We start from the raw sequence: 23,005 nt of genomic DNA on the forward strand, positions 1-23,005 counted from the left end.
CCTGCTGGCGGCCCCCCAGGGTCCGAGGGAGCAGGAGGGAGGACACGGCAGATGGACCCCACGGCGGGTCCGTTTCTGGGCAAGGTCCCCAGAACCAGGAGATGCCAGGGTTGAAGGCTTCCCGGACATTTTTCTCCCCCAAGGTTCTGTGGTTCTCTGGCCTCCGTGAGGCCAGGAGCAGAGAAGCCAGGGGAGGGCTTGTTCACACCACCCTGAGCTCCCTTCCCCACTGCGTGGGACACCGAAGAGGACACAGGTTATACAGTCATTAAGGCTCAGTCTTTAATTCTAGACCTAGACAGGGTTTTTTTTTAAGATTTTATTAATTTATTTGACAGAGAGAGAGAGATCACAAGTAGGTAGAGAGGGGGAAGCAGGCTCCCTGCCAAGCAGAGAGCCTGATGCGAGGCTCGAGCCCAGGACCTTGAGATCATGACCTGAGCCGAAGGCAGAGGCTTAACCCACTCAGCTGCCCAGGTGACCCCAGACCTAGACAGGGTTTTAAGGGGAAAAACTGTCAAAACATGGCCATAGCTCGGTTCATGAGCAAGCAGGACACCAAGGGGATGGAAGTCAGGCGACCGGCCCAAGCCCCGCGGCCACAGGTGATTCTGGAAGGCCCTGTCCACTATGGGCTGCTCTCTGATGCCTCTTGTCAAAACAGCCCTTTCCCATCAAATCTTGTTAAAGACTTGCCACAGCTCAATGTGACATCTGCTCCTCAACGGGATCCTGAACCAGGAAGAGAAGGCCGGCTTACTCTAGAATGTTCCAGCAGGGAACTCAGGTGCGCGCCCGGAGCACAAGCAGCAAAGGTGAGCGGTCGGGGCGTCTGGGGCACACGGTTCGGCTGCCTGGGACTGGGACTCTCCCGATTGTTTCAGATTTTTCACATGATTTTGAAAAGTTAAAATGAACCCAACCCATTCGGACGTTGTCTTTGCAGATGCGGAGATCTCGGGGGGCTTTGTGGGTTGGACAGCCTCGCTCCTTCATCGACCTGCAGGGACTGGCTGGGAGGGATGGAGCGGAACAGTCATTTAGAGGCAGTTACGGAAATGACTGTCATACCAGAAAAGGCACGGGTCCTTGTGCATCCAGCCTGGCTGCGGGCCGAAGCCGGGCACAGCGCAGGCCTCCCGCTGGGTCCCTGGTGGGGAGGGTCCCGTGGGCACCACAGCCCCTTCCCAGTCCCTGGCTTGTCAAACCCAGTGGCAGACACACACAGTACTCCAGCCCACCAACACCTCCATCTGGAAACATCTGGAACTGACTAGAACTCGGTTCTGGAATTTTCTCGGCAGAACCTGTGCATCAGGGTCTGAGTACGGAAACGGCAGTGCCGGGATCTAGCCTGACTTCTTCTCCTGGTGGCAGACCCACAGTCCTGGCCAATGAACCCCGCACAGATCCAGATTTGTATCAGAGCTGTGTTGCTGCCTAACGAATCACCCCAACAGCCAATAGCTTAAAACAATAAACACCTCGTGTCTCAGTTTCCGTGGGTCAGAAATTTGGGAATAGCTTTGCCTGGGGGGTCTGCCTCGGGGTCTCTTGGGAGCTTGCAGACGAGATGGTCCTGGGTCTATGGCCTCATCCGAAGGCTCAGCTGGGGCTGGAGGGGCTGCTTCCGAGGCGCCAGCCTCTCCTGGGTGTTGGCTGGAGGCCTCCCTTGCCTGCATTCACCATACCTTTTCTCTTCTGTGTCCTGGTGCTTTGACGTCTGGGGCCTCCCTGACCCTAGGGGCCCTGCCCACCCAGGGTTCGCCCCTCCTTAGAGACAGTCAACACTGTCTACCTGGGAGAGCATCTTACAAATGCAAAGAAGCCCTGTGGAGTCCATAACCCTGTCATCTGCTCTAGTGGGCCCTCACACACTGGGCCACTGCCCGTGGGCCCTAACCACCCCAGAGCAAGGTCTGGACAGCTGGGGGCAGCTCCTCTGCCCCAGAGCCCACCTAAGTCACTCAAACCAACCAATCCTAAGCCTACTTACCCTACCTCACCCACTTCACCTTGCAGAAACCAAAGAAAAAGCTCCTGTCCATCTCACCACCACCTGCCCCCACACCTTTTGACTGGCCTTAACGCTTCCCATGGAGCCTCCACGGTGCGGCCAGCCCCTTCTCTTGGGATCTAGCATACTGCCTTTCACCGGACAGTTTTCTCCCCATCTGTTGGCCTCACCATGCCCGACTGATAAAGCCTATAGACCAGACGCCAAGCTTGGTTCTCCCCATCCCTTGCAAACGCTCCCTGCGTGCTGCTACGGACACTGTGGAGGTCATAGCTGGAGGGTCACCCGCTCAGGTCTTGTTTGAATGACAACTGACTGCTGTGTGGCTGGCCTGGAGAGCTCTAGGCAAGGCCTGGATTTTTCTGGATTTTCCTTTAGGCTCACTGCTGCTTAGAGCCTTGGCTCTTAAATGAACACCTTGTATCAGAAGAGATTTACTACTCTAACTATATCTGTATCTCAATTTAATGAAAATGTTAAGGATACTTTGATGGTCTTGCGCCAGTGTAATTTTAAATAAAATGTCTTCATTCTTTGGCAGCGTACGCTGCCCTGATGTTTAACTATTGGAAAGTACTTAAGTGAAGTGCTCTTTACAATATTGTCTTTACAACATCGGCTTGTTTTACAGCATTTTCCCCCCAGAGTAAACAAAAAATGTTTATGGAAATATTTGAGGCAAACTTCGTCTATGTCACTAGACGTTAAACTCTGGCTGACTGTAGATTATAAAGCAATGTATTTTGGGGCAAAAACACGGGGCTTTGGAGTGACACAGTAACTCTGGACTTGAACCCCAGCCGCGTGCAAACCAGGTCTCAGACTTGTCATTAGAGAATCCAAGCCACGGTTTCTGCATTTGTGAGACGTGGGTAATGGTATTTACCTCGTAAGGTTGTGGTGAGAAGCAGATACGTAAAAGAATCCATACGGCATATACTGTAATTCCTGTCAGAAAATGAATGCCCGAAACATAGTAGCTTTCATTTCCCGCTGCGGCGCTGATATGCTGTAGCGTTCAGTAGACTGTAGGCGACTTTGGACAGGAGTGTAAGTGTTTCTCGTTTGGAAGGTGACTGCTTTGGCCGGGCTAGGGAGGAGGGGCTCTGCTGGCTGTCCCAGTGGCTCACCGCGGCCAAGGCCAAGTGGAGCCCTTGCCGTCTGGCCTCCTGCTTGTTGACACTCTTAATGGTCTAACCTTTTTAAGTGATTAAAGTGACGATGATGATAATGCATAAAAAGGGGATCAGTAAGACGTTCACAGTGTTTTACCGACGCTTGGTTTTTTTGCTTTCGCTCACTGTTAAACTCGAAGCACTCTTGGCCAAGTGCCCTCGGAATGTCGATGTTCAGTACTAACAATGGTCCGCAGAGATGAAGTTTGTTCAGCATGTCCCCGTCAGCAAGGCCCCCGTCTCAGGAGCCGTCTGCGCCAAGGCCTGCGCCTCACCCAGGGTTGGCGGGGGAGCCCTTTGCCCACTTGGCAGGTGAAGTTGAGGAAGTTATCTGACTCATCCAAAGTCACACGGCCAGGGGGGCGTGGCTAGGACCCCAAGTGGGCGTGGCTAGGCCCCTATGTGGGCGTGGCTCGGACCCAAGGCTGCTTCTGAACGATGCTTTGCCTCAAGAAAACATGTTACCCTAGGACCCAGCAATTGCACTACTTGACATTTACCCCAAAGATACACATGCAGTGATCTGAGGGGGCACCTGCACCCCGATATTTATAGCATTAATGTTCACAACAGCCAAACTATGGAAAGAGCCCAGATGTCCATCAGCAGATGAATGGATAAAGAAGATGTGGTCCATATATACAATAGAATACTATGCAGCCATCCAAAAAAAGAAATCTTGCCATCTGCAGCAACAAGGTTGGAAGGAGAGGGTAGTGTGCTGAGTGAAACAAGTCAATCAGAGAAAGACAATTATTAGATGATTTCACTCATATGTGGAATTTAAGAAACAAAACAAAGGATAAGAAGGGAAGAGAAGAAAGAATGAAACAAGGAAAAAATCAAAGAGGAATACAAACCACAAGAGACTCTTAATCATAGGAAAACAGGGTTGCTGGAGGGGAGTGGGCTGGGGGTATGGGTCCACTGGGGGATGGGCATTAAGGAGGGCATGTGATGGAATGAGCACTGGGTGTTATGTGCAACTGATGAGTCACTGACCTCTGCCTCTGAAACTAATAATACACTATATGTTAATTAAGTGAATTTAAATTAAAAAATAAAATTAAAATACGCCCTCCTTAGCAAAAAAAAAAAAAGCTAAACGATTTTCCTTTGAAAATGGAAAGCATGCATAAATATTGCACACATCGTTTAACCTGTCAGTGATAACAGGAAGAAGGTTTTGTTGAAGAATAACGCAGCCATCTATACAAGGCGCCTTGAAAGGATGAGGTCTTAGGCCATTCTGTACTGGACGCAGTTCCGTTTTTAGCAAAAATAAATAAATAATTCATAGCCCATAATCTTAAAGAGCTTTCTAATAAAAAGAAAAAAAGGCAAATGCTGATCAGTGTGAAGCCTAGTTATGAGATCGGGAGCTTTCCTTCACACCCCTCTGGACACAGTTATGGGACTTCTCGTCCCACATCCTGGCCTCCTGTACACTGACGTCCTGGTCCCTGCATTGAAGGTCGGAGTCACGTCCGATGACCAGGACCATGAGCCAGGCCGCTGGGGGAGCAACGTGATGCCCAAAGCACGTGGCCCTGGCCCGCAGGCCTTGGAGCCCAGTGCTGACCCCAGGAGCCAGCAGCATGGCACCCCCGAGGGTGGGCGCGGCTGAAGGCGTGCGAAGGAGCAGCTCCCACAGCTCTGTGGCCCCCTCGGGTGAGGCAGCAGAGCTAAAGGATGTTCATCTGGGGCCACACAAAGTTTTGACCTTATTGGGTGACTGCAGCTGGTGGTGGGTCGGCCCACATGCAGGTGCCCTGTGGGCTCCGACTGTCCCGGTCGCGCAGCAGGTGAGAGCATCAGGGACGGTGTGGACTGTGGGTCTTAGCCAAGGCGCAACCTGGAGGGTTGGGGTAGGGGGCGGGGGCCAGCTGCCAGAGCCGGGCCTCCACCCCAGCACAGGCACGGAACATGCCTGTAGGGGAGAGACTGTGCTTGCAGGCGTGCAGGGAAGGGACCTGGGGATCCCACGGCCACCCGCGTGGCACCTGCAGCTCCGAATTAGCTGGGTCCAATGGGGTAAGAGTAAGCTTCCCTAATCAATGGGCCACAGGCCTAAGCACTTCTGCTGCAAAGCGCAGGGCAGGGGGGCCACTGGGGTGTAAACTCACCACGGTTCCCAAGCCGCCGTGACAGAGCTCACCCTCCGTGGGCATCGGTGCCACAGACACGGCTCTCGGGGAAGGGAGAAGGCGTTTCAGAAATGTGGCTAGGAGAGAAAGGTGACGCAAGTCAGGCCTCCTGCCAGGGCCTGCCCCACCGAGATTCGTAATGTGTGCAAGACACCAGACGGTGGTGTCTCGAGGACCGGTTTCTGAAGCGGGAGAGCCGGCTCGGGTGAGACTCCAGATTCCCCTGCACGGGGCAGACACAGCGCACAGTCAATCCCTCAGCAGGAACCAAGAACACTTGGCATGATTTCCAGGCCCAGAGGAGCCCCATGTCCGTGAACCTAGACTCTCATCTACCTGGGAATGCCCTTGACCCCACTGTGGTCTCGGCATGCTCCCTGGACTTCCGTTCACCTCAACAGGCTTTCTGCTTCCACCTTCGATCTCTTCCCTGAGCCACGGGCCATTTAGAACGTGTTGTTCAAGCTCCGCCTTTGTGATCTCCCTAAATTTTCCATCAAGGATTGGTCAAGGACTTCTAATTTCATTCCGCGGCAGGCAGAGAACATATTTGGAATGATTTCCATCGAGGATTGTTGATGGGGAGCACGAGCCCACTCTGGAGAGTGTCCCACGTGTTCTGCTGTGGGTGGCGGGCGCTCCCGGTCAGTTGTGGCGCTTGGACTTCCATCTTGCAAAGTAATTTAATTTTGTTCTTTACGTCCCCGGGAATATAATGGAAGAGCGGTGTGTATCCAAGTTTAAGGCATCTTATTGCTGCCATTTCACTAATGCTATGGACTGTCCCCACCCCCCAAATTCATTTGTTGATATCCCCATCCCCAGTGTGACCCGGTCAAGAGGAGGTGCCTTCCGGATGTGATTACATCACGAGAGTGGAGCCTTCATGACTAGGATTAGTGCCCTAATCCCGGGGCCCCTGAGCCTTCTGCTGTGTGAGGACAGAGAGGGCGCCATCGGTGAACCAGGGAGCCATTATCACCGGACGTCACATTTGCTGGCCTTGATCTTGGACTTCCAGCCCCAGAACCATGAGGAACCCTTCTGTCACTTGTCAGCTACATAGTCTGGGGTGTTCTATTACAGCAGCCCAAACTCAGATCATGAAGTGTTTCTAAAAGAAATTTACCCTTAAAATTATAGTACACACAGAAAGTATGTGTAATATATCTACATTTAAAAGAATAAGCCAGGGGTTCTTGGGTGGCTCAGTTGGAGAAGCGTCTGCCTTTGGCTCAGGTTGTGGTCCCAGGGTCCTGGGATCGAGCCCCACATTGGGCTCCCCGCTCAGCAGGGAATCTGCTTGTCCCTCTCTCTCTCCCACTCCCCCTGCTTGTGCTCTGTCAAATAAATAAAATCTTCGGAAAAAAAAAAAAGAATTCTATTTTGAGATATAGATTCACAGGAAGTTGTGAAACGGTGCAGAGATGTCCAATATGCCCTTTATGTAATTCCCTTCATGTCGTATCTTACGTGACTCTGGTACAACATTCAAACCAAGATGCGGACATGACGGGGGGCGTGTTCGTGGTTCTGTCTCATTTTATCACACGTAACCACCACTGACCAAGCCCCAGAACCGTTCCACCACCACAAAGACCTCCCTCCTGTGGCTCCCGTTTGGTCCCACCCACCCCACCTTCTCCTCCTTAGTCCCTCACAAGAGTCTCTGTCTCTAGGCTTTTGTCATTTTGCCATAGAAATGGCATTATCCAGTCTGTATGCGACCTGTTGGGAGTGACTTTTGCAGTTGAGGGTACCCGGGGCACTGCCGAATCCCATCCGTGGGGAGGATACACCACAGTGGGGTTGACCACTGACCTTCAAAGGACATTTTGGTTGTTTCCAGATTTGGCCGACAGAAAAAAACTGACATGAACAGTCGCGTGTTAATGTTATGTGCACATACATTTTTATTTCCCTGGGGTAATGTCCAGGAATGCAAGTCCTGGGCCATCTGGTAAGTGTTCGGTCTCATTTTTTTTTTAGAACAAGGAATGACCAAACTCGTTTCCAGAATGGCTGTAACATTCCACATAGGGAAGGCTGAGTTTCTCCACCTCCCGGCCAGCATTTGGTGCTGTCACTATGTTGCATTTTAGCGGTTCTAATGGCTTTTATGTGATTTTAACCTACCTTTCCCCACCGCCTTTTAGAAATCATCGATTTCACGTGCAAGTATTCGCGGGCCCGTTGTCCACGACAGCAGGCCCCTAGGCGAGCTGCGGTCTGGAGGAGGAAGCAGGACACGACCCGGAAGGAATCACATCCCACCGCGTTCGGCCCTAGGACCAGCAGCGCCCGTGCTGGGGCATCTTCCATCCCCGGCTTCTCCTTGAAATCTCTTGCCGGCTTTCGTAGGGCGACAATGACAACGTTGTGTCTTCAAACGTAAACCCCCCCGCTTTTAGGAGGTACACACGGACAGATCAGGAGGGGACGTCTAGGGTTCGCTTCACGATCACGGGAGCGGGGTTAAGGGACGGGGCACGAATGACACGCGTGGGCGTGAGCGGTCACCTCCGAAGCTGGTCACGGGCAGCCGGAGCCCGTTATACCGCTTTACACCCGGCCCCGCGAGACCCGAACCTTTCCCCCTGGAAGCGCTTTCGGAGCATCTTCGGAAACCCTCCGGGGGCCTGCGATTGCGGTTTCCCCCCCGCGCACGGGCAGAGCGCTAAGTCCTCGGCGCCGCGGGCCCGGAAACCCGGCACGGCGGCGGCCCGGGCGGACCGCGAGGCCAGAGAAGCGGGCGGCCACGCGGGGACGTGCGGGGAGCAGAGCCTCCCGCCGCCGCCCCGGCCCGCCGCGACGCGGGACACACCCAGCGGACGAAGGCCGCGCGGCCCGACCGCAGCAGGGCGGGTGCGGGAGCCCAGGGCCCGGCGCCCCCGAAGCTGCGGGCCCCCGAGGCGCGCCGAGGACGAGGGCGGGAGGCCGCGGAGCGCAGTCCCGGCCCCGGGTCTCCGGCGCACGAGCAGCGGCGCGCGGCCGGCCGGGGGCGCCAGGCCGGGCCGGGGCGCTCCGCGGTGCCGGGCGCTCAGGGCAGAGTCCGCGCGCTCCGGCGAGCGCGGCCTGCGGGGTCTGGGCTCCGGCCGCGAGTGCGGGACACAGTCCGAGTGCGGGGGCGGCGCGCTCTGGATCCCACGACGTGCGCACGGGTCGCGCGGGGGGGCCCGGGACCCGACACGCCCGGCCTCTCCCCGCCCCGACCGCGGCCGGCCCGCGCCCCGGGACTGCGCACGCGCGCGCCTAGCTCCGGCGCGCAGGTGCCGGCGCTCCCGCCCCGCCCCGCCGCAGAGCCGGGTCACCGCCGGGCCTTCCCACGCTCCGGCGCGTCGGCGACGGGCGCGCGCACGCTGGAGGGCTCGGGGAGCGCCGCGGCGTCGATGGCGGGCGCGCGCAGGCTGGCGGCCGGCGGGATGCAGGGCCGGGGCGTCGGCGTCGGCGTCGGGCGCGCGCGCGCAGGCGGGACCGCGCACGCCAGCCCCGGCCGGCGGCCATCTTTCCTCCCGGCGGCTGCTCCCGGTGCAAGTGCGGGGTCCGCGGCCCTGCCGGCGCCCTCGGCCTCGGCCGGAGCAGTGGGGAGGCGTGGATGAGGGGGGAGGTGAGGAGGAGCCGCCCCCGCTGTGTGCCGCCTCCCCCCCCCAACTCAGGGCGGGCTGGGGCTCGGGGTCGCCCCCCGGCGCGGCCCGTCCTGCCCGCGGAGACCCCTCCCCCGGGCCGACCCCTCCCCGCGGAGACCCCTCCCCCGGGAGCCCGCCCCGCCCGCCCCGCGGCTGTCAGGGTCGGGGCTCCTCCCAGATGGGATAAGCGGTAAAGATGTTCAGCTTCGAAGGGGATTTCAAGACCAGGCCCAAGGTGTCCCTCGGAGGCGCCAGCAGGAAGGTGAGCGCGGCCTGTGCGCGGGTCTGCGGCTCCGGGGGGCGGCCGGGCGGGGGCTGCCCTGCGGGCGGGGCTGCGGGCGGAGGGGCCTGCGGGCCGGGCCGCTGCCCTTCCTGCGGCCGCACCCCGGGCCGGGTCTGCGCGGCGGGCGGTGTCCGCGGCCCCGCTGCGGGGCAGGACGCGCGTGGGAACCCGGCGCCGCCAGGCCACGCTCCCGGCTCCCCGGACACCGCGGGTTCCCCGGGCCGCCTTCCTCCCGGGATCGCTGCTCCGTCCCTCGCGCCGCCGCGCGCCCGGGGGCCGCTGTCCCGGCCGCGGTGCCCCGTGCGCTCGCCCCGACGCCGGCCTGGCTCGCGGCTGCTTCTGTCCGCCTGGGAGTCGAGGCCAAAAGACGCGCCCTGCGCGCCCCGCGAGTTCGGAAGCGTGCGGTGGGCCTGCTCCGTCGGCGTTTACGGGTCTCTCCGGCGCGGGGCGCTCCTCTTCGCTCGCTGGCCGGCGCGGCTCGTGAGGTGCACGACCGGGTGGGCGCGGGGTCCTCGGCGGACGCTCGGTCCCCGGAGCGGCGTCCTGTTGGCTTCGTGCTGGGGGCTGCGGTGCGCTCCTCGGTCCCGGCGGCGACCCCGGCACGGAGCGGCACGGAGCGGGCAGACCCCCTGGTCGTCGTCGGGCCTTGGGGTGCGCGCGAGCGGTTGGCTGCAGGCGGCCGGCCGGAGAGTGCGCCCGAGGTCGGCCGGGCCGCCGCGAACCCCGCAGGTGCCCCCGGCCGTCCCCGCGGGTGCAGCGGACAGGTGAGGTGAGGGGGGCCCACGAGTGCTGCCCATGCGCACAGCGGGCTGCTGGCCGGTCTCCGCCGCAGAGTCCGTGCCGCTCCTCGCGGCTGCCCCTCGCGGCTTCCGCCCGGAACCGGAGCGCCCCGCCTGCGCGGCCCGCGTGCTGTGGCCTCGACGGGCAGCACCGCTCCGCGCGGAGAAGAAGCTCTTACCTGTTGATCCGAACTGCGGGGAGGTGGCACGTCTTGCCGTTCAGCCGTGCGCAACAATGTTTCTTTTCTTTTCTTTGGTTGAAGTTTAGCCTGAACAGGTGTATGTGTCTTAGGTCATGTCCCTAGAAGAGCTTGAGGAGGTGACCTTGGTGCACATGACATTGGGGCGGAGGGGGCAGGGAAAAAGGGGTCTTCTTGCTTGGAGTCTAGCTGCGGCCCAGTCCCACCAAGAACTCGCGACCATGGCTGGCATCACAGAACCGTCCCTTCTTGAGCTAAGGGGGCTAGAATTTTGTAAACCCGCCCTCCCCCCCATCAGTTGGTCTATGGCTGCAGGCCACCCCTGGGGTGACAGTGGGACTGTGACACTGCTGGCCCTTGACTGAGGGCAGTTATCCTGGGAAGGCAACACTCAGGAGCCAACAGTACTTAACACACAGTGGCTGGGAATGGGTGCTCTGGCCTGGAATCGGGGTGAGGAATCAAATGCGGGTTCAGATGGGAGGATTTTTACCAACGACTGCACCGTCGTGACCACCGCCGCCAATCAAGTAACACTCCCAGCATTCCATAGGCTCCCTCCTGCTCCCTTCTATTCAGTCTTCCTTCTCCCCGAGATGATTGCTGTGTGATCTCTGTTACTGTACCTTAGCTCTGCATGTTGAGCTTCATGTGATGGAGTCACGTACAGTTTGTTCCTGCGTTGGGGGTCCGAGAGGTGGAGTCCATTCGTTTTATCGCATTGTGTGATCTGTTTTTATGGTGTCTTCTTGAGGGCGCACACCCGCTCATGTGCTGGGTCATACACACACTTCGCTCTAGTGCGCACACCTGCAGTGTCTGAGGGTGTGGGTGGCCTCACTTCCTTTCAACATTTCTTATTGTTGGTCCTTAATTTTGGCAATTCTGGTGGGGGTGTAGTTTCATTGTAGTTATAGTTTTAGTTTTGTTTCCTGGCAGAATTGTTGAACACCGACAAATGAATATTTGCTTAATTCTCTTAAGCTACGATGTAATTCTTTCCCCTCATTTAAAAGGTAAAAGGTTATAATGGTTTTCTTTCATGTATTAAATTATTTGTAACATTCCCTTCTTTCTTGAGCTTGGTGGAACACTGAATAGTGCCACTTTTTGAATACATCTTTTCTTTTTCTAAATTAAATGACTTTTTCATGTTTATTGGTAAAGGCTCTGTGTAGCATCTGAAACATAATAAGGAAAATTCCATGCCCTCATTATGGTCTTGTTGGAGAGTTAAGATTTAAACAATTAGAAGTCAAATAACAGTAGAGAGTAGTTACCATGTTCTGGATTTCTGTTGGGGCTGGTCCAGAAAAGGGTAGAGTTGGTTGGGGCTTAGTCTTGAAGGATGCAGAGTTAGGGTTGGTGGGAAACAAGAAGGGCATTCTAGGTGGTGGAAGGGTGTACATGGAGTCAAGTACATACTGGGTTCCACTGATTCTAAGTCACACAGTTTCCTTCTTTTAGTATTTCTGTTACCAGGGTACATCTTGGCGGCATGGCATAGTTCATGGACAGTATTTTTATTTCCTTTCTTGTAGTGCAGAGAAGAATATCTTAGGTGCCATTCGATTACAAGTATAGAAATCCACTGAAAGTTGCTTAGTAGGGGGAAAGCGTATGGGAAGAATTTAATGGTGTCTCAAAGAATGTGCGGACAGCAACACACCCAGATACCAAGGCATCAGCACCAAGGTGGTTACTCTTGGTTTTTCTCCTTGGGCTACACTGTCTCCATTCTTGGCTTTCTCCCTTGTCCTTGCACATGACCTTGGCAGTGTATGATTTCCTAGTTGAGGTGTCCAACCGAGACTGTCGGACCGCAATTCCCTTTCTCAGGAGAGGAAATCCGATTGGTCTGGGTCAGCTTCCCACCCGATGAGCTGAGTCTGGGATGGGGGTTGGAACCTTTGGTACAAATAGAGCAGTCTAGTTGTGTGAGTGGTAGGAAGTGGATTCTCCAAGAGGGGCAAGTGGTTGCTGAATGGAATGTCTAGGTTTCTGTGGACATAGGCAGAGATGTGTAGCAGGCTGTTGATTGTACGTGTGTGAAATGAGGGACATCTGAGCTAGGTGTGCGGATGTGGTAGCTGCTGTCAGATATGTGACTCAGGATAGAAGTCCGAGGGGAAGGCCTGGAGTTTGGGATGGGGTGTGGCTTGTGGGGCATTATAACATCTAATAAGTGAGGAGAATACTTAGGAAAGAATCATACGTGGTGTGGGGCTGGGGTGGGGAGGGGGAGGAGACCACAGTGCCAGGTGCTGCAGGGGTGCAGTGAGGAAACACTAACAAGTATGAAGCCTGCATGACTTTATGGGGATAATAGTCCAGGGTCATAGGACTTGTAAGTCAGATTGCAGTACATCAGGGAGTGAATGGGAAGTCAAAAAGTGGCTAGATTTTTTTTTGAAAAGGACTTGAAGAAGGTTACATTCAGGGGCTAAGGAAGGTTTTGTTTTTGGGGGGAGGGATGGGAGAAAGTTGAGCAAGTTATAGACTGGGGAAGGAGCAGGTAGGGGAGGGAGGAGTTGTGGAGCTCTCAGAGTGTTGGGGAAGGCCAATGGGAAGAATTAGGTGTGAGCAGAAGAGAGAAATTTTTTGAGATTTACAGGGAAGAAATGCATGTGGTTATGTAAAAGTTAATCTTTTTTAGGATTTTATTTATTTATTTGGCAGAGAGAGAGAGCGCAAGCGCATGGACACAAGCAGGGGGAGCAGCAGTCAGAGGGAGAAGCAGACACCCTGCTGAGCAAGAAGCCCGATGGGGACCTCCACCCCAGGACCCTGGGATCATGACCTGAGCTGAAGGCAGAGGTTTAACCCACGGAGCCACCCAGGCGCCCCTTAAATTAATTTTTTTAAAGTGGTCTCCATGCCCAGTGTGGAACCCAACGGAGGTCTTGAACTCACAACCCTGAGATCAAGACCTGAGCTCAGATCCAGTTGGATGCTTAACCTACTGAGCCATGAGGCACCTTTCCTTGTTTGTTTTTTTTTAAGTTGGCACTTGGTATATGTTGTCACGCTACTCTATGTATATTGCAGTGGAAAATAAAACTCTTGTGGCTCTGTCATTAAGTAAACATTTTTCTGAGATCAAATTTATGTTAATTTATTGTCAGGACTGGTATTATTACATCACCGTTTCATTTAGCAGTACCACTTCCGTTCTCTTGAACATAACTGTTGGTAGGCTTCATATATGGGGCCAAAAAATTGTAGTTCCCCATAGCAGGTGAGGTCAGGAATTCTTGATCTGGCTCTTAGGGAGATCAGGCCGAAGAGAAGGGCTGAGACTTGTGTGTCGTTCCCCTTGTACTTGTAATCAGGGCCTGGCGTGAGGTAAGCGAGGCGGCCCGGGCACAGAAGTTTTAGGAGGCTCTCACTCAGCTTGGACAACCGCAGGGCTCTGGGCGGCCTCACTCTCAAGGCTGGCCCTGCGGCAGCACCACAGGCAGCTCCTTACGTCTTGTCCCCCAGGTACCTAGCTTGCTTCACCAGTCCCTGCCCGGCTGGGCACACTTCGGCTGCTTTTAAAGCCTAGGGACCTCCTTGCCCACTGAGTCTCTTAGCTAAGGGGGCACATAGGAGGTGTCACAAGAGCACACAGGAGCCGCAGAAGAATTTCTTGCAGAAGCAGGAGGGAGTTCTCTCCGGGGACTTTCCTTTTATTCTTGTAATTTAGCGAATGCAGATGGAGTTTGAAAGTTGGACATCTTATTCTTTGGCAGTGACCTTTATTTTATGCCACCGTAAGAGTAGCTGGTTCTACCCGTTCCTGCTCTCCAGCTTCGGCCTCTTCACGTTTTCCTTTACTTACACTGTCAACAGGAAGGCGGGAGCGGGAACTTACTCTGTTGGCTTGTCTCCATATAGCCCCTTGTGTTCCGTGGTAAGCAGGTTAAAGACAGGCCTTTTCAGGTAGATCGGCACAACCTACTTGGCGGGGGTGGGGGGTACCGTTTAGCTTCAGAAATCTCAACAAGGTACATCGCCTCTAATCCAGTAGTTCTACTTTTAGAAATCCATCCTAAGGAACTAATTTGACAGGTGCATAGGAAAGATGTTTGGGAAAAAATGATGATTATGGTGATATTCACCATATTAAAAACTTAAAACAACGTAAATGTCTAACAATAGGAAATTTGTTAAGCAAATGGTCATGTAACAACGTAATGGAACACTATACAACCATTAATGTGGCCGCAATGTTTGCTTATTAATATGTGTGCTTTAATGTTGTATTTATTAAAATGATTCATTGTTTATGGAAATAGTAGATTACAAAACAGTGCTGCAGTGAGCATTTAAATGACAGTAATCTAAACAGTCGTGGGGCGCCTGGGTGGCTCAGTGGGTTAAGGCCTCTGCTTTCAGCTCAGGTCGTGATCCCAGGGTCCTGGGATCCAGCCCCGTGTCGGGCTCTTTGCTCAGTGGGGAGCCTGCTTCCTCCTCTCTCTCTCTGCCTGCTTCTCTGCCTACTTGTGATCTCCCTCTGTCAAATAAATAAAGAAAATCTTTAAAAAAAATTTAAAAAAATAAATAGTCGTGACATTGGGGTGTCTGGCTGGCTCACTCAGGAGAGCATGTGACTTTGTGTTTGTTTGTTTAATGATTTCTGTTCTTCTGAGAGAGCATGAGTGGGGTAGAGGCAGACTCCCCACTGAGCAAGGAGCCCGATGTGGGGCTCGATCCCAGGACCCCAGGATCATGACCTGAGCCGAAGGCAGACGCTTCACCAACTGAGCCCCCCAGGCACCCAGTTATGCGACTTTGATCTCACGGTTGTAAGTTCGAGCACCACGTTGGGTGTAGAGGTTACTAAAAATCTTTAAAAACAAAACAAGACAGTCATGAGATCTACTTTACCACTTTCTGAGTCTCTGGGAAACGAAGGACATGTTCTCTATTCCAGTGTGACAGTGGCTTGAAGCAGTACCTTCTCGTCGTCTCAGCTTTGTGGGGCGGGTGTCTGAGAGCAGCCGGGCGGTGCTGGCGGCTCAGGATCTCAGAGAGGGTCAGGAGCCTAAAGCTTGGACTGAGCCGCAGGACCCACAGCGGGCTCCCTGGTCCCCGTACCTGGAAGTTAGTGCTGGGGCGTGGGGGGGAGTCAGCTTCCCGCCGCCTGCGCGCTCCTGAGGGCTGCTAGTGTCCTCATGACGCAGAGGAAGCGGCGTGCCTGTGCGAGGCAGTCCTGAAGGTCCCGTGCACACTCGTCCTGTTCTCTTTGTCCGTCCAGTCCACACAAGGTGAGAGGGTCAAGCTGCATGTCTTAAAGGGAAGCAACATCAAAGAATTTGTGGGAATATTCTTTTTTAAAAAATGTATTTTATTTATTGTGAGAGAGAGAGAGTGCGTGCCTGTGCACAGCAGGGGGAGGCGCAGAGGGGAAGGGAGAATCCCAAGCAGACTCCCCATTGAGTGCAGAGGCTGACACAGGACTGGATCGCACGACCCTGTGTTCATGACCTCAGCTGAAATCAAGAGTCGGAGCCTCAACCGACTGAGCCCCCCAGGTGCTCCTGAATTTGTGAAAATATTCTAAAGCTACCACAGAAGGGGTATCAGTTTTAGCTAAGTTGTAAATGCTAATCCTACATGACTTATGTATGTTGTTTTTCAGTCTTAACCTATTAAGATTTCAATATTACTGCTTTCCTTTTCTCCTACTACATTGAGTCAGTAGTTATTAACTGTGTGACTATTACGGAAATAATGAAACAGTTGCAAAGCAAAAAGTGTCAACCGAATAATTTTTCAGTAGACATTTTGATGAAACCTAGTTGACTTGGAGACAACTTTGTAGCTCTGTGCCTTGGAAACTTACACAGATGTCCTTTATTTGCAGCAATTTGACTTTACTTAGGTCGTTTACCTCTTCAGTCCGACCACCCTTGGGGAGAAGACGGGATCTATAGTAGGGCCGGGGGGAATAGATAATTTGGCGATGAGTGTCTTTGGGTTGTCAACGTGACAGCTGTAGGGCAGGAGGCAGATGTGTGGACGTGGAGGAGAGGTGAGTGAAGTAGGAGACTATCATGGTACGTTTTTGGCTAGGGGAAGCATTCGGACAGTCCACTACCGGGGTGAGAGGAGGAGGCTTGTTTTCCTTTTCTTCTGGTCCTGTGTCCTGTTTCCAGAATCCCAGGCAAGTGGTATGCGTAAGGTTAGTGCCATAGGCTTCTGGGTGCCGGGCTGGCTTTCTCGCTGCTGTTTATATGTGAGTATCGTTGCCGTCAGTGAGATGGGCCTGCGTGGAGAGAGGAGTCCGGCCTCGGAGGGGGTGGTAATCCCTGCACACTGTTCAGCGGGGCTGGGTCAGGGTAGGAGAAGAGAAGGCTGGGGAGAGGCCGTTGGGGGCCAGATCATAAAGGGTTCTGGGGCTCACACTCAGCACATCCAGGCACCTTGGTGAGCCAGTGAAGGACTCTGCGCAGTGAAGTGAGGTTTTGGGAGATGGGAGTGTGGGGCAGCACAGGTGCTGGAAACCAGGCGAGAGGCAGCCAAAGTTTGCAGCAGAGTAGCGAGGGCCCAGAGCAAAGCGGTGGGCTCTGGGTGGAGGGGAGTTCAAGGGCCGTTGAGGAGGCAGAATTGAGGAGTTCTGCCGCGAGAGGGTCACCTTGGGTGTTTGGGATTACCAGAGTGGACGGTGACTCCAGGAACCAAGACGATGTTCTGTTCCGGGGGCCTGTGCAACGTGAGGTGTTTGGGGACGTTCAGCACATGCTGGTCGGGACCTCTGGGTAGAGCCCAGGGTCCATCCGTTGGTGACTGAAGCCGTGAGACGCACCGGGATCCTCGGGCAGGTGTCCCTCTGAGACAGAGGGACAGAACTCTGAGGGATGCGGCATTTACAGAAAGAGCAGAAAAGGGGCGTGCAGTCAGAAAGCCCGCACGGATGTCCCTGTGTGCCTGTCAGACAGCACTCATCCCCGAGGGAATGAGCGGAGGCGGTGTGCGAGAGTTGGGCTCATGGGAGGACCCCGTGCCTTTGTATGGGGCTTGATTCTGAGGCTTTTTTTTTTTTTTTTTTTTTTTTGCTCTAGCCATTCCTCTCTATCTTGTATCTGACTCTGTATTATCCCAAAGCTGAGTCAAGTCATTCAGTCTGTTTTCTAAAATTAAAATTCTGGGGGCACCTCGGTATCTCAGTGGGTTAAAGCCTCTGCCTTTGGCTCAGGTCATGATCCCAGGGTCCTGGGATCCAGTCCCGCGTTGGGCTCTCTGCTCAGCAGGGAGCCTGTTTCCTCCTCTCTCTCTGCCTGCCTCTCTGCCTGGTTGTGATCTCTGTCTGTCAAATGAATAAATAAAATCTTTAAAAAAAAAAAAAAAAGCGAGGGCACCTGGGTAGCTCAGTGGGTTAAGCCTCTGCCTTCGGCTCAGGTAGATTGAGCCCTGCGTGGGGCTCTCTGCTCAGCGGGGAGCCTGCTTCTCTTCCTCTCTGTCAGTCTCTCTGCCTACTTGTGATCTCTGTCTGTCAAATAAATAAATAAAAATCTTTTAAAAAAATAAAATTAAAATTTTGTTCAGTTTTTAAAAATTAACTATACATGCTCATTGCATGAACTTTGTATAAAGTGTATGTTTATGCTTTGTTTTTGGATTTTAGGATTTCTTTATTGTGAGTAACATCTTTAGAGCCAACAATTGATCATTATTTTTTAGGACAAATTGAAGAAGTTGCATTGCTTGGTCACAGTATGCACTTTGTAAAGGTTTTAGATGCGCTTTGTTTTCTAGGAGAAATTGTACTGATGTCTCTTCCGGGGTGGGGCCGTAAGTGCTGCCTGCACATTCTCGCCTTGCTGTCAGACCCTGAGGACGTGTTTGTCTCCAGGGAGTCCCTTTTCTCCCTTTCCCGATCACAGTGACATCTGTGGCCGTCCTCCGTCTTTGTCCTCCCGCGGGGCATTTGGCTTGTGCCCTCTCATTTCTCCGTGGCTCCTGGAGGCATGTGCACTTCCTGCCACATCTTTCTGAGGGAGAGATCAGAGCCCAGCGAGTCCAGAACTTAAGTGAAAACTACAGGGCTCCGGAGCCCTGGTCTGTCCTCCGCGTTGCTCGGCGGTGTCGTGCGGCCTTCGCGTCTTGCGTCCGCCTCCCGCTTTGCTCACGCCCGCCTTCGGCTGCAGGGGAAGTTGTAGAATGCGGCCTGCAGTCACTGAGAAGGGGGCCCTGAGACAATCCTACTTCTTTTTGAACTAATTTTCCTTACGATGAAGCTTTAATGCTCTAATGTTCTGAAGGAACTTGAGTAAACTCTAGTGCTTGGCAAGCAGCACGATTCATATCACATCCTTACTATAAAACGTGAAATTGTAGAAAGTGCAGTGGAAACCGGAAGAAATGTTTGTCTCCATTACCAACGGCGATGGAGTTGCTCATCTTCTCTGGGCTTCTCTGTTTCACATCTTGTAATATGAAAGTCGTAATTCTTGATAATGAGAAAGTCAGACTGAATTACTACTCATCTTCCTCGCTTTAATAATGTTTCCATTTCCAGTCTCCAGGCTGGGGCCTTTGAAACAATATTAACTTTTTTTAATTGAAAAAAATTGTGAAAAGTGAAATCCATCTAAAGAGCTTATAATGACACCTTCCTCTCACCGAGATTCCGGATTTCTCCATGAGGACCAGTTTCTTCAGTGTCTGTTCAAAACTAGTCTAAACATAAACAAACATGCCCCCTCACTTCTTCAGTAAAAGTGAGCGACACTGTTCTTCTCCTAGGCATTGTGTCTTAGCGATGACTCTTTCGGTCTTGGTAGTTCTGTTTCCACAGGTGCACAACATTGCCCTACGTGGTTTGTGTCGTGGAACCTCTTTCCTGTTTATGTGTGTGTCTGTCTGCGTGTCTGCATGTGTATGTGTAGGTTATTTCCAGGGTTTTGCTATTAAAATGGTGCCATATTTACCATCCAGCTCTTATGTAAGAAAAGAAGGTCTTTCAGAATTTTAAAGTGAGTTCTTTTCTAATTATAATGTTTATTGTAGAACATTTAAAATATACTGAAATGAAGAAAAACTACCTCTTTGGAACCCCACCCTCCATTTAAAAATAAAACACTGCTAATACGTGGGTAAATTTTTTTCTAGTCTTTTTCTATGTATGTTTAGAATTAGGAGTCATATTGCACGTTCGGTTTCGTGGATATGATAGTCATCGGTTACTGCGGTTGATGCACCTTTAAATATTTGTTGCATGAAGTGCTCTTATATTTTCATGGAGGTTCTTAGGAAAAACCCACATCATAGATGGTGTATTATTCACAAATAATACTTTTGGTAACATTTAACATTTTAATTAACTCAAAAGGAAGTGTCTTACTTGATTATTCTTTGAATTGTGTCAAACTGCTCTTGTTTTGTCAGTGCATGAGTGGGAAAATACTGACTCAACACAGGTGTGAGACCGATTATTCTGTTTACACTGTTAAATGGAGTAAATTGCTAAAGGAAGATAACCCAAATAGCAAAACGAAGGAAACTTTGTTGTTTTTAGAAGTCAAGATATTAATAAGCATGCTAATGTTCTTTTTATAAATGGTTAGCCCATTTGAGCATTTGGAGTGTGGCAGTCATATCATATAAATGGACTCTGACTTCAGTGACTAATATTTTTTATTCTGATAGTTAATGAAATCTAATTTAAACTATATATGACTTACACTTTTAAAAACTTCATTTTGTTCCTACAAAATGTATCTGCATTTAAGAAAAGCATTTTTTCCCATTAAAAAACATCTTTGTTGATGGTATTTTTGAAGTTTGGCCATATTTCATTTTCAGAGAAGATAAGATAATGGGCCTCGAGCTCAAAGGCCAGATAGAGAAGCTCGGTGTCATTGGCTCCTGTTACGTACCAACGAGAAGACGCACGTCCCAGCTGTGGAGGTGAGATGAGCCCTGAAAGCACGTGCACATCTGCGGAGAGCAGGCTGAGTTATTCTCAAAGCATCTGATGAGTGTGTTTATGAAACTGGCACATAACTGCCCTCAGAATTCCTAACATATCTAGGCCTGTGGAGTTTAGAACGTGAAGTGTTTTCAGTTGTACGTGTAACAAACTGGAACCAAAAACTTGTGAAGAATCAAAATCCGAATGTTCTTTGGTGTAGTTCATTGTTCTTCCTCTCGGCACCCCATTTTGAACTTACTCTCGGTCACGTTTAGCTCCTTTAAAACCTTCTCCCATAGCTTCGTTTGCTTGTTATTCCAGAAGAGGGAAGCGTTCCGTGGCAGGGGCAGTAATTGGGGCAATCGAAAGTAACGATGCAAAATTATCGCGTCTCCCCCTCTTTCACCCCAGCTGTCCCTCTCTGTCCCTGATCCCGACAGCCACGCTGTGTCCCAGGTTCTTCCCTGTCCTCTCGGCTAGTCTGTGCCCACGGAGTCGTCAGGCGTCTGTCCTTCTGTTGCACGAGCACCCGGGGGAGCCTATTAGACAGACCGCGGTGCTTACCCCCGAGAACGTCTGGAGACGGTTGCGGTTCGGCGCGGGTGGAGGGACCGCATTCTCTGAAAACGCTGGTGGTCGTCGGCATGATGAACATTTTGTAACTTAGCAGTCGTGTATTTTAATGGCGTTTTGCAGTACAAATCCTTGCATATGTGCCTTTAATATGTAAAGGTTAAATTTCTAGAAGTGCTAGGTCAAAGGCTATGCACATTTTGAATGGTAATAGATTCTAGGTTGCTAAGGCAGCTTTCTCAGCGAACGGGAGTAGCTGCTGTCCTCTGTAACCCGCAGCATGCTGAGTTTGTTTGCCAAACGGGTTAAAAAGCCTATTTCATTGTGTTTCTATTGCATGCTTTCCTCAAATGAGTAAAAATGAAGTTCTTATGTTTAAAAGATTGTTATTTTCCTCTGCACTGGGTATAGCTTCTGCTAATTTTTCTATTTGATTGTAGATCTCTTTAAATTATTTTGGAGAGCTTTTGCAAACAATTGGCGTTGCAGTGTTACAACTATTTATTCCCATTTTGTCATTTTATTAGCCTGTGTTATATTGTTCTGTGTAGAAAATTCTAACTTTGATGTACTCAAATTTATTTTTATTTTTATTTTAAGATTTTATTTATTTATTTGGGGCACCTGGGTGGCTCAGTGGGTTAAAGCCTCTGCCTTCGGTTCAGGTCATGATCCCAGGGTCTTGGGATCGAGCCCCGAATCGGGCTCTCTGCTCAGCAGGGAGCCTGCTTCCCTTCCTCTCTCTGCCTGCCTCTCTGTCTATTTGTAATCTCCGTCTGTCAAATAAATAAATACAATCTTTAAAAAAAAAAAAGATTTTATTTATTTATTTGACAGACAGATCACAAGTAGGCAGAGAGGCAGGCGGCGGGGGGCGGGGGGGGGGGAAATGCAGGCTCCCTGCTGAGCAGAGAGCCCGACGTGGGGCTCTATCCCAGGACCCTGAGACCATGACCTGAGCCAGAGGCAGAGGCTTTAACCCACTGAGCCACCCAGGTGCCCCTCAAATTTATTTTTAAGTAACTGATGGCAAATAGTAACAAGACTTAATGTGTGATATTTCTTTCTTAGGGAAAGTCATAGTCCACGTGGGAATGTTTAATTCTCCTATTGTCTTCACATATTTTTACGGTGCTTTGTACACGCATGCACGCACACATGAATCTTATGTCAGTTGGGGATCTCTTGATGTGAAGACTAGAGATATGTTTTTGTTTATTTAGGTCACACAGTTTTTCCTCTCATATTTATTGAAGAGTACACTTCCTGTTTACATTTGAAATGCCTCCTTTATCACGCGCTGAATCTGTTTCCATGTGAGTCTTCCCAGAGACTGTCTGACGTTGACTCATCTGTTCATGTTTTTCAGCCCGTTAGTATGGGCCACTGTTCGTCCCAAAGTGTGTGATGATTTAGGTGGCATGTGAAGGAGCATTTTAGAAACTTAGCAGTGTTTGTTTCAATGTCCAATAGAAACAGATAACTGGGGAGTCAAACCTGTGATTTCTCTGAAATGCTAGCTCATGACGAGGTTGGAGTTCGGAAGCTTCGTGGTAAATCTGGCTTGCCAGTGACACGGCAACGTTTGGTGGCTGCAGTCTGGGAATGCATGCGTCTGCGATGGGGGCTGTGTATGCAGTCGGTGTTGCTAGCGTGCATTTCTGTATACTGACTCTCCTCGGGCACTGTTGTAGGTTTGTTTCTTTTTCTAGCAGCATAATGAAATTTCACTTTTGGAAGTTGATAATTATGGACGACTAGTGGGAGCTACACGTAGGTATGGGTATAGCAAATTAGGGTCATGCCTCTGCCTTAGTTTTTCCCACCTGACTGCTGTGTCTGATGTGCATGCGTTAAGTTTTACAACAACAGAAAACAGGTCATTTTTAAAGCCTGAAGGTAAAGATTGTCTTAGAAATTAAGGCACTAAGGATAATTATGATTATGAAAATCATAATCTTATAATAAGACATATTATAAATGTCATATTATAAATGTCTTCATTTATAATAACGGCCACATTAATAACCCACTGGAACTAGCTTTTTAGTCTTATAAACTTACAGCCTGCATCAGAAACACAAACAAATATGATAAAGATTTTTGAGGGACCCCCGGGTCGCTCATTCAGTTAAGTGTCTGCCTTTGGCTCAGGTCTTGGGATCGAGCCCCATGTTGGGCTCCCTGTTCAGTGGGAGCCTGCTTCCTCTCCCACTCCCCCTGCTTGTGCTCACGCAGGCTCTCTGTCAAATAAATAAATAAAATCTTAAAAAAAGAAAGATTTTTGAACCATGGTTTTTCAGG

The 23,005-nt window shown here is 51.5% G+C and overlaps 1 protein-coding gene across 1 annotated transcript in view; it reads left to right on the plus strand.

Annotated features, from left to right (window-relative positions):
• The first annotated feature begins 9,020 nt into the window (after positions 1-9,020).
• The window catches only part of UBE3C (ubiquitin protein ligase E3C), a 108,718-nt gene continuing 94,733 nt past the window's right edge, over positions 9,021-23,005 (plus strand). The window contains exon 1 of the mRNA XM_080819068.1: positions 9,021-9,227. Coding sequence (XP_080675194.1) covers positions 9,162-9,227 — 66 coding nt within the window. The 5' untranslated portion in view covers positions 9,021-9,161. The remainder of the gene's footprint in view (positions 9,228-23,005) is intronic.

The sequence above is a fragment of the Martes martes genome, assembly GCF_963455335.1.
Source record: "Martes martes genome assembly, chromosome: 11".
NCBI lineage: Eukaryota > Metazoa > Chordata > Mammalia > Carnivora > Mustelidae > Martes > Martes martes.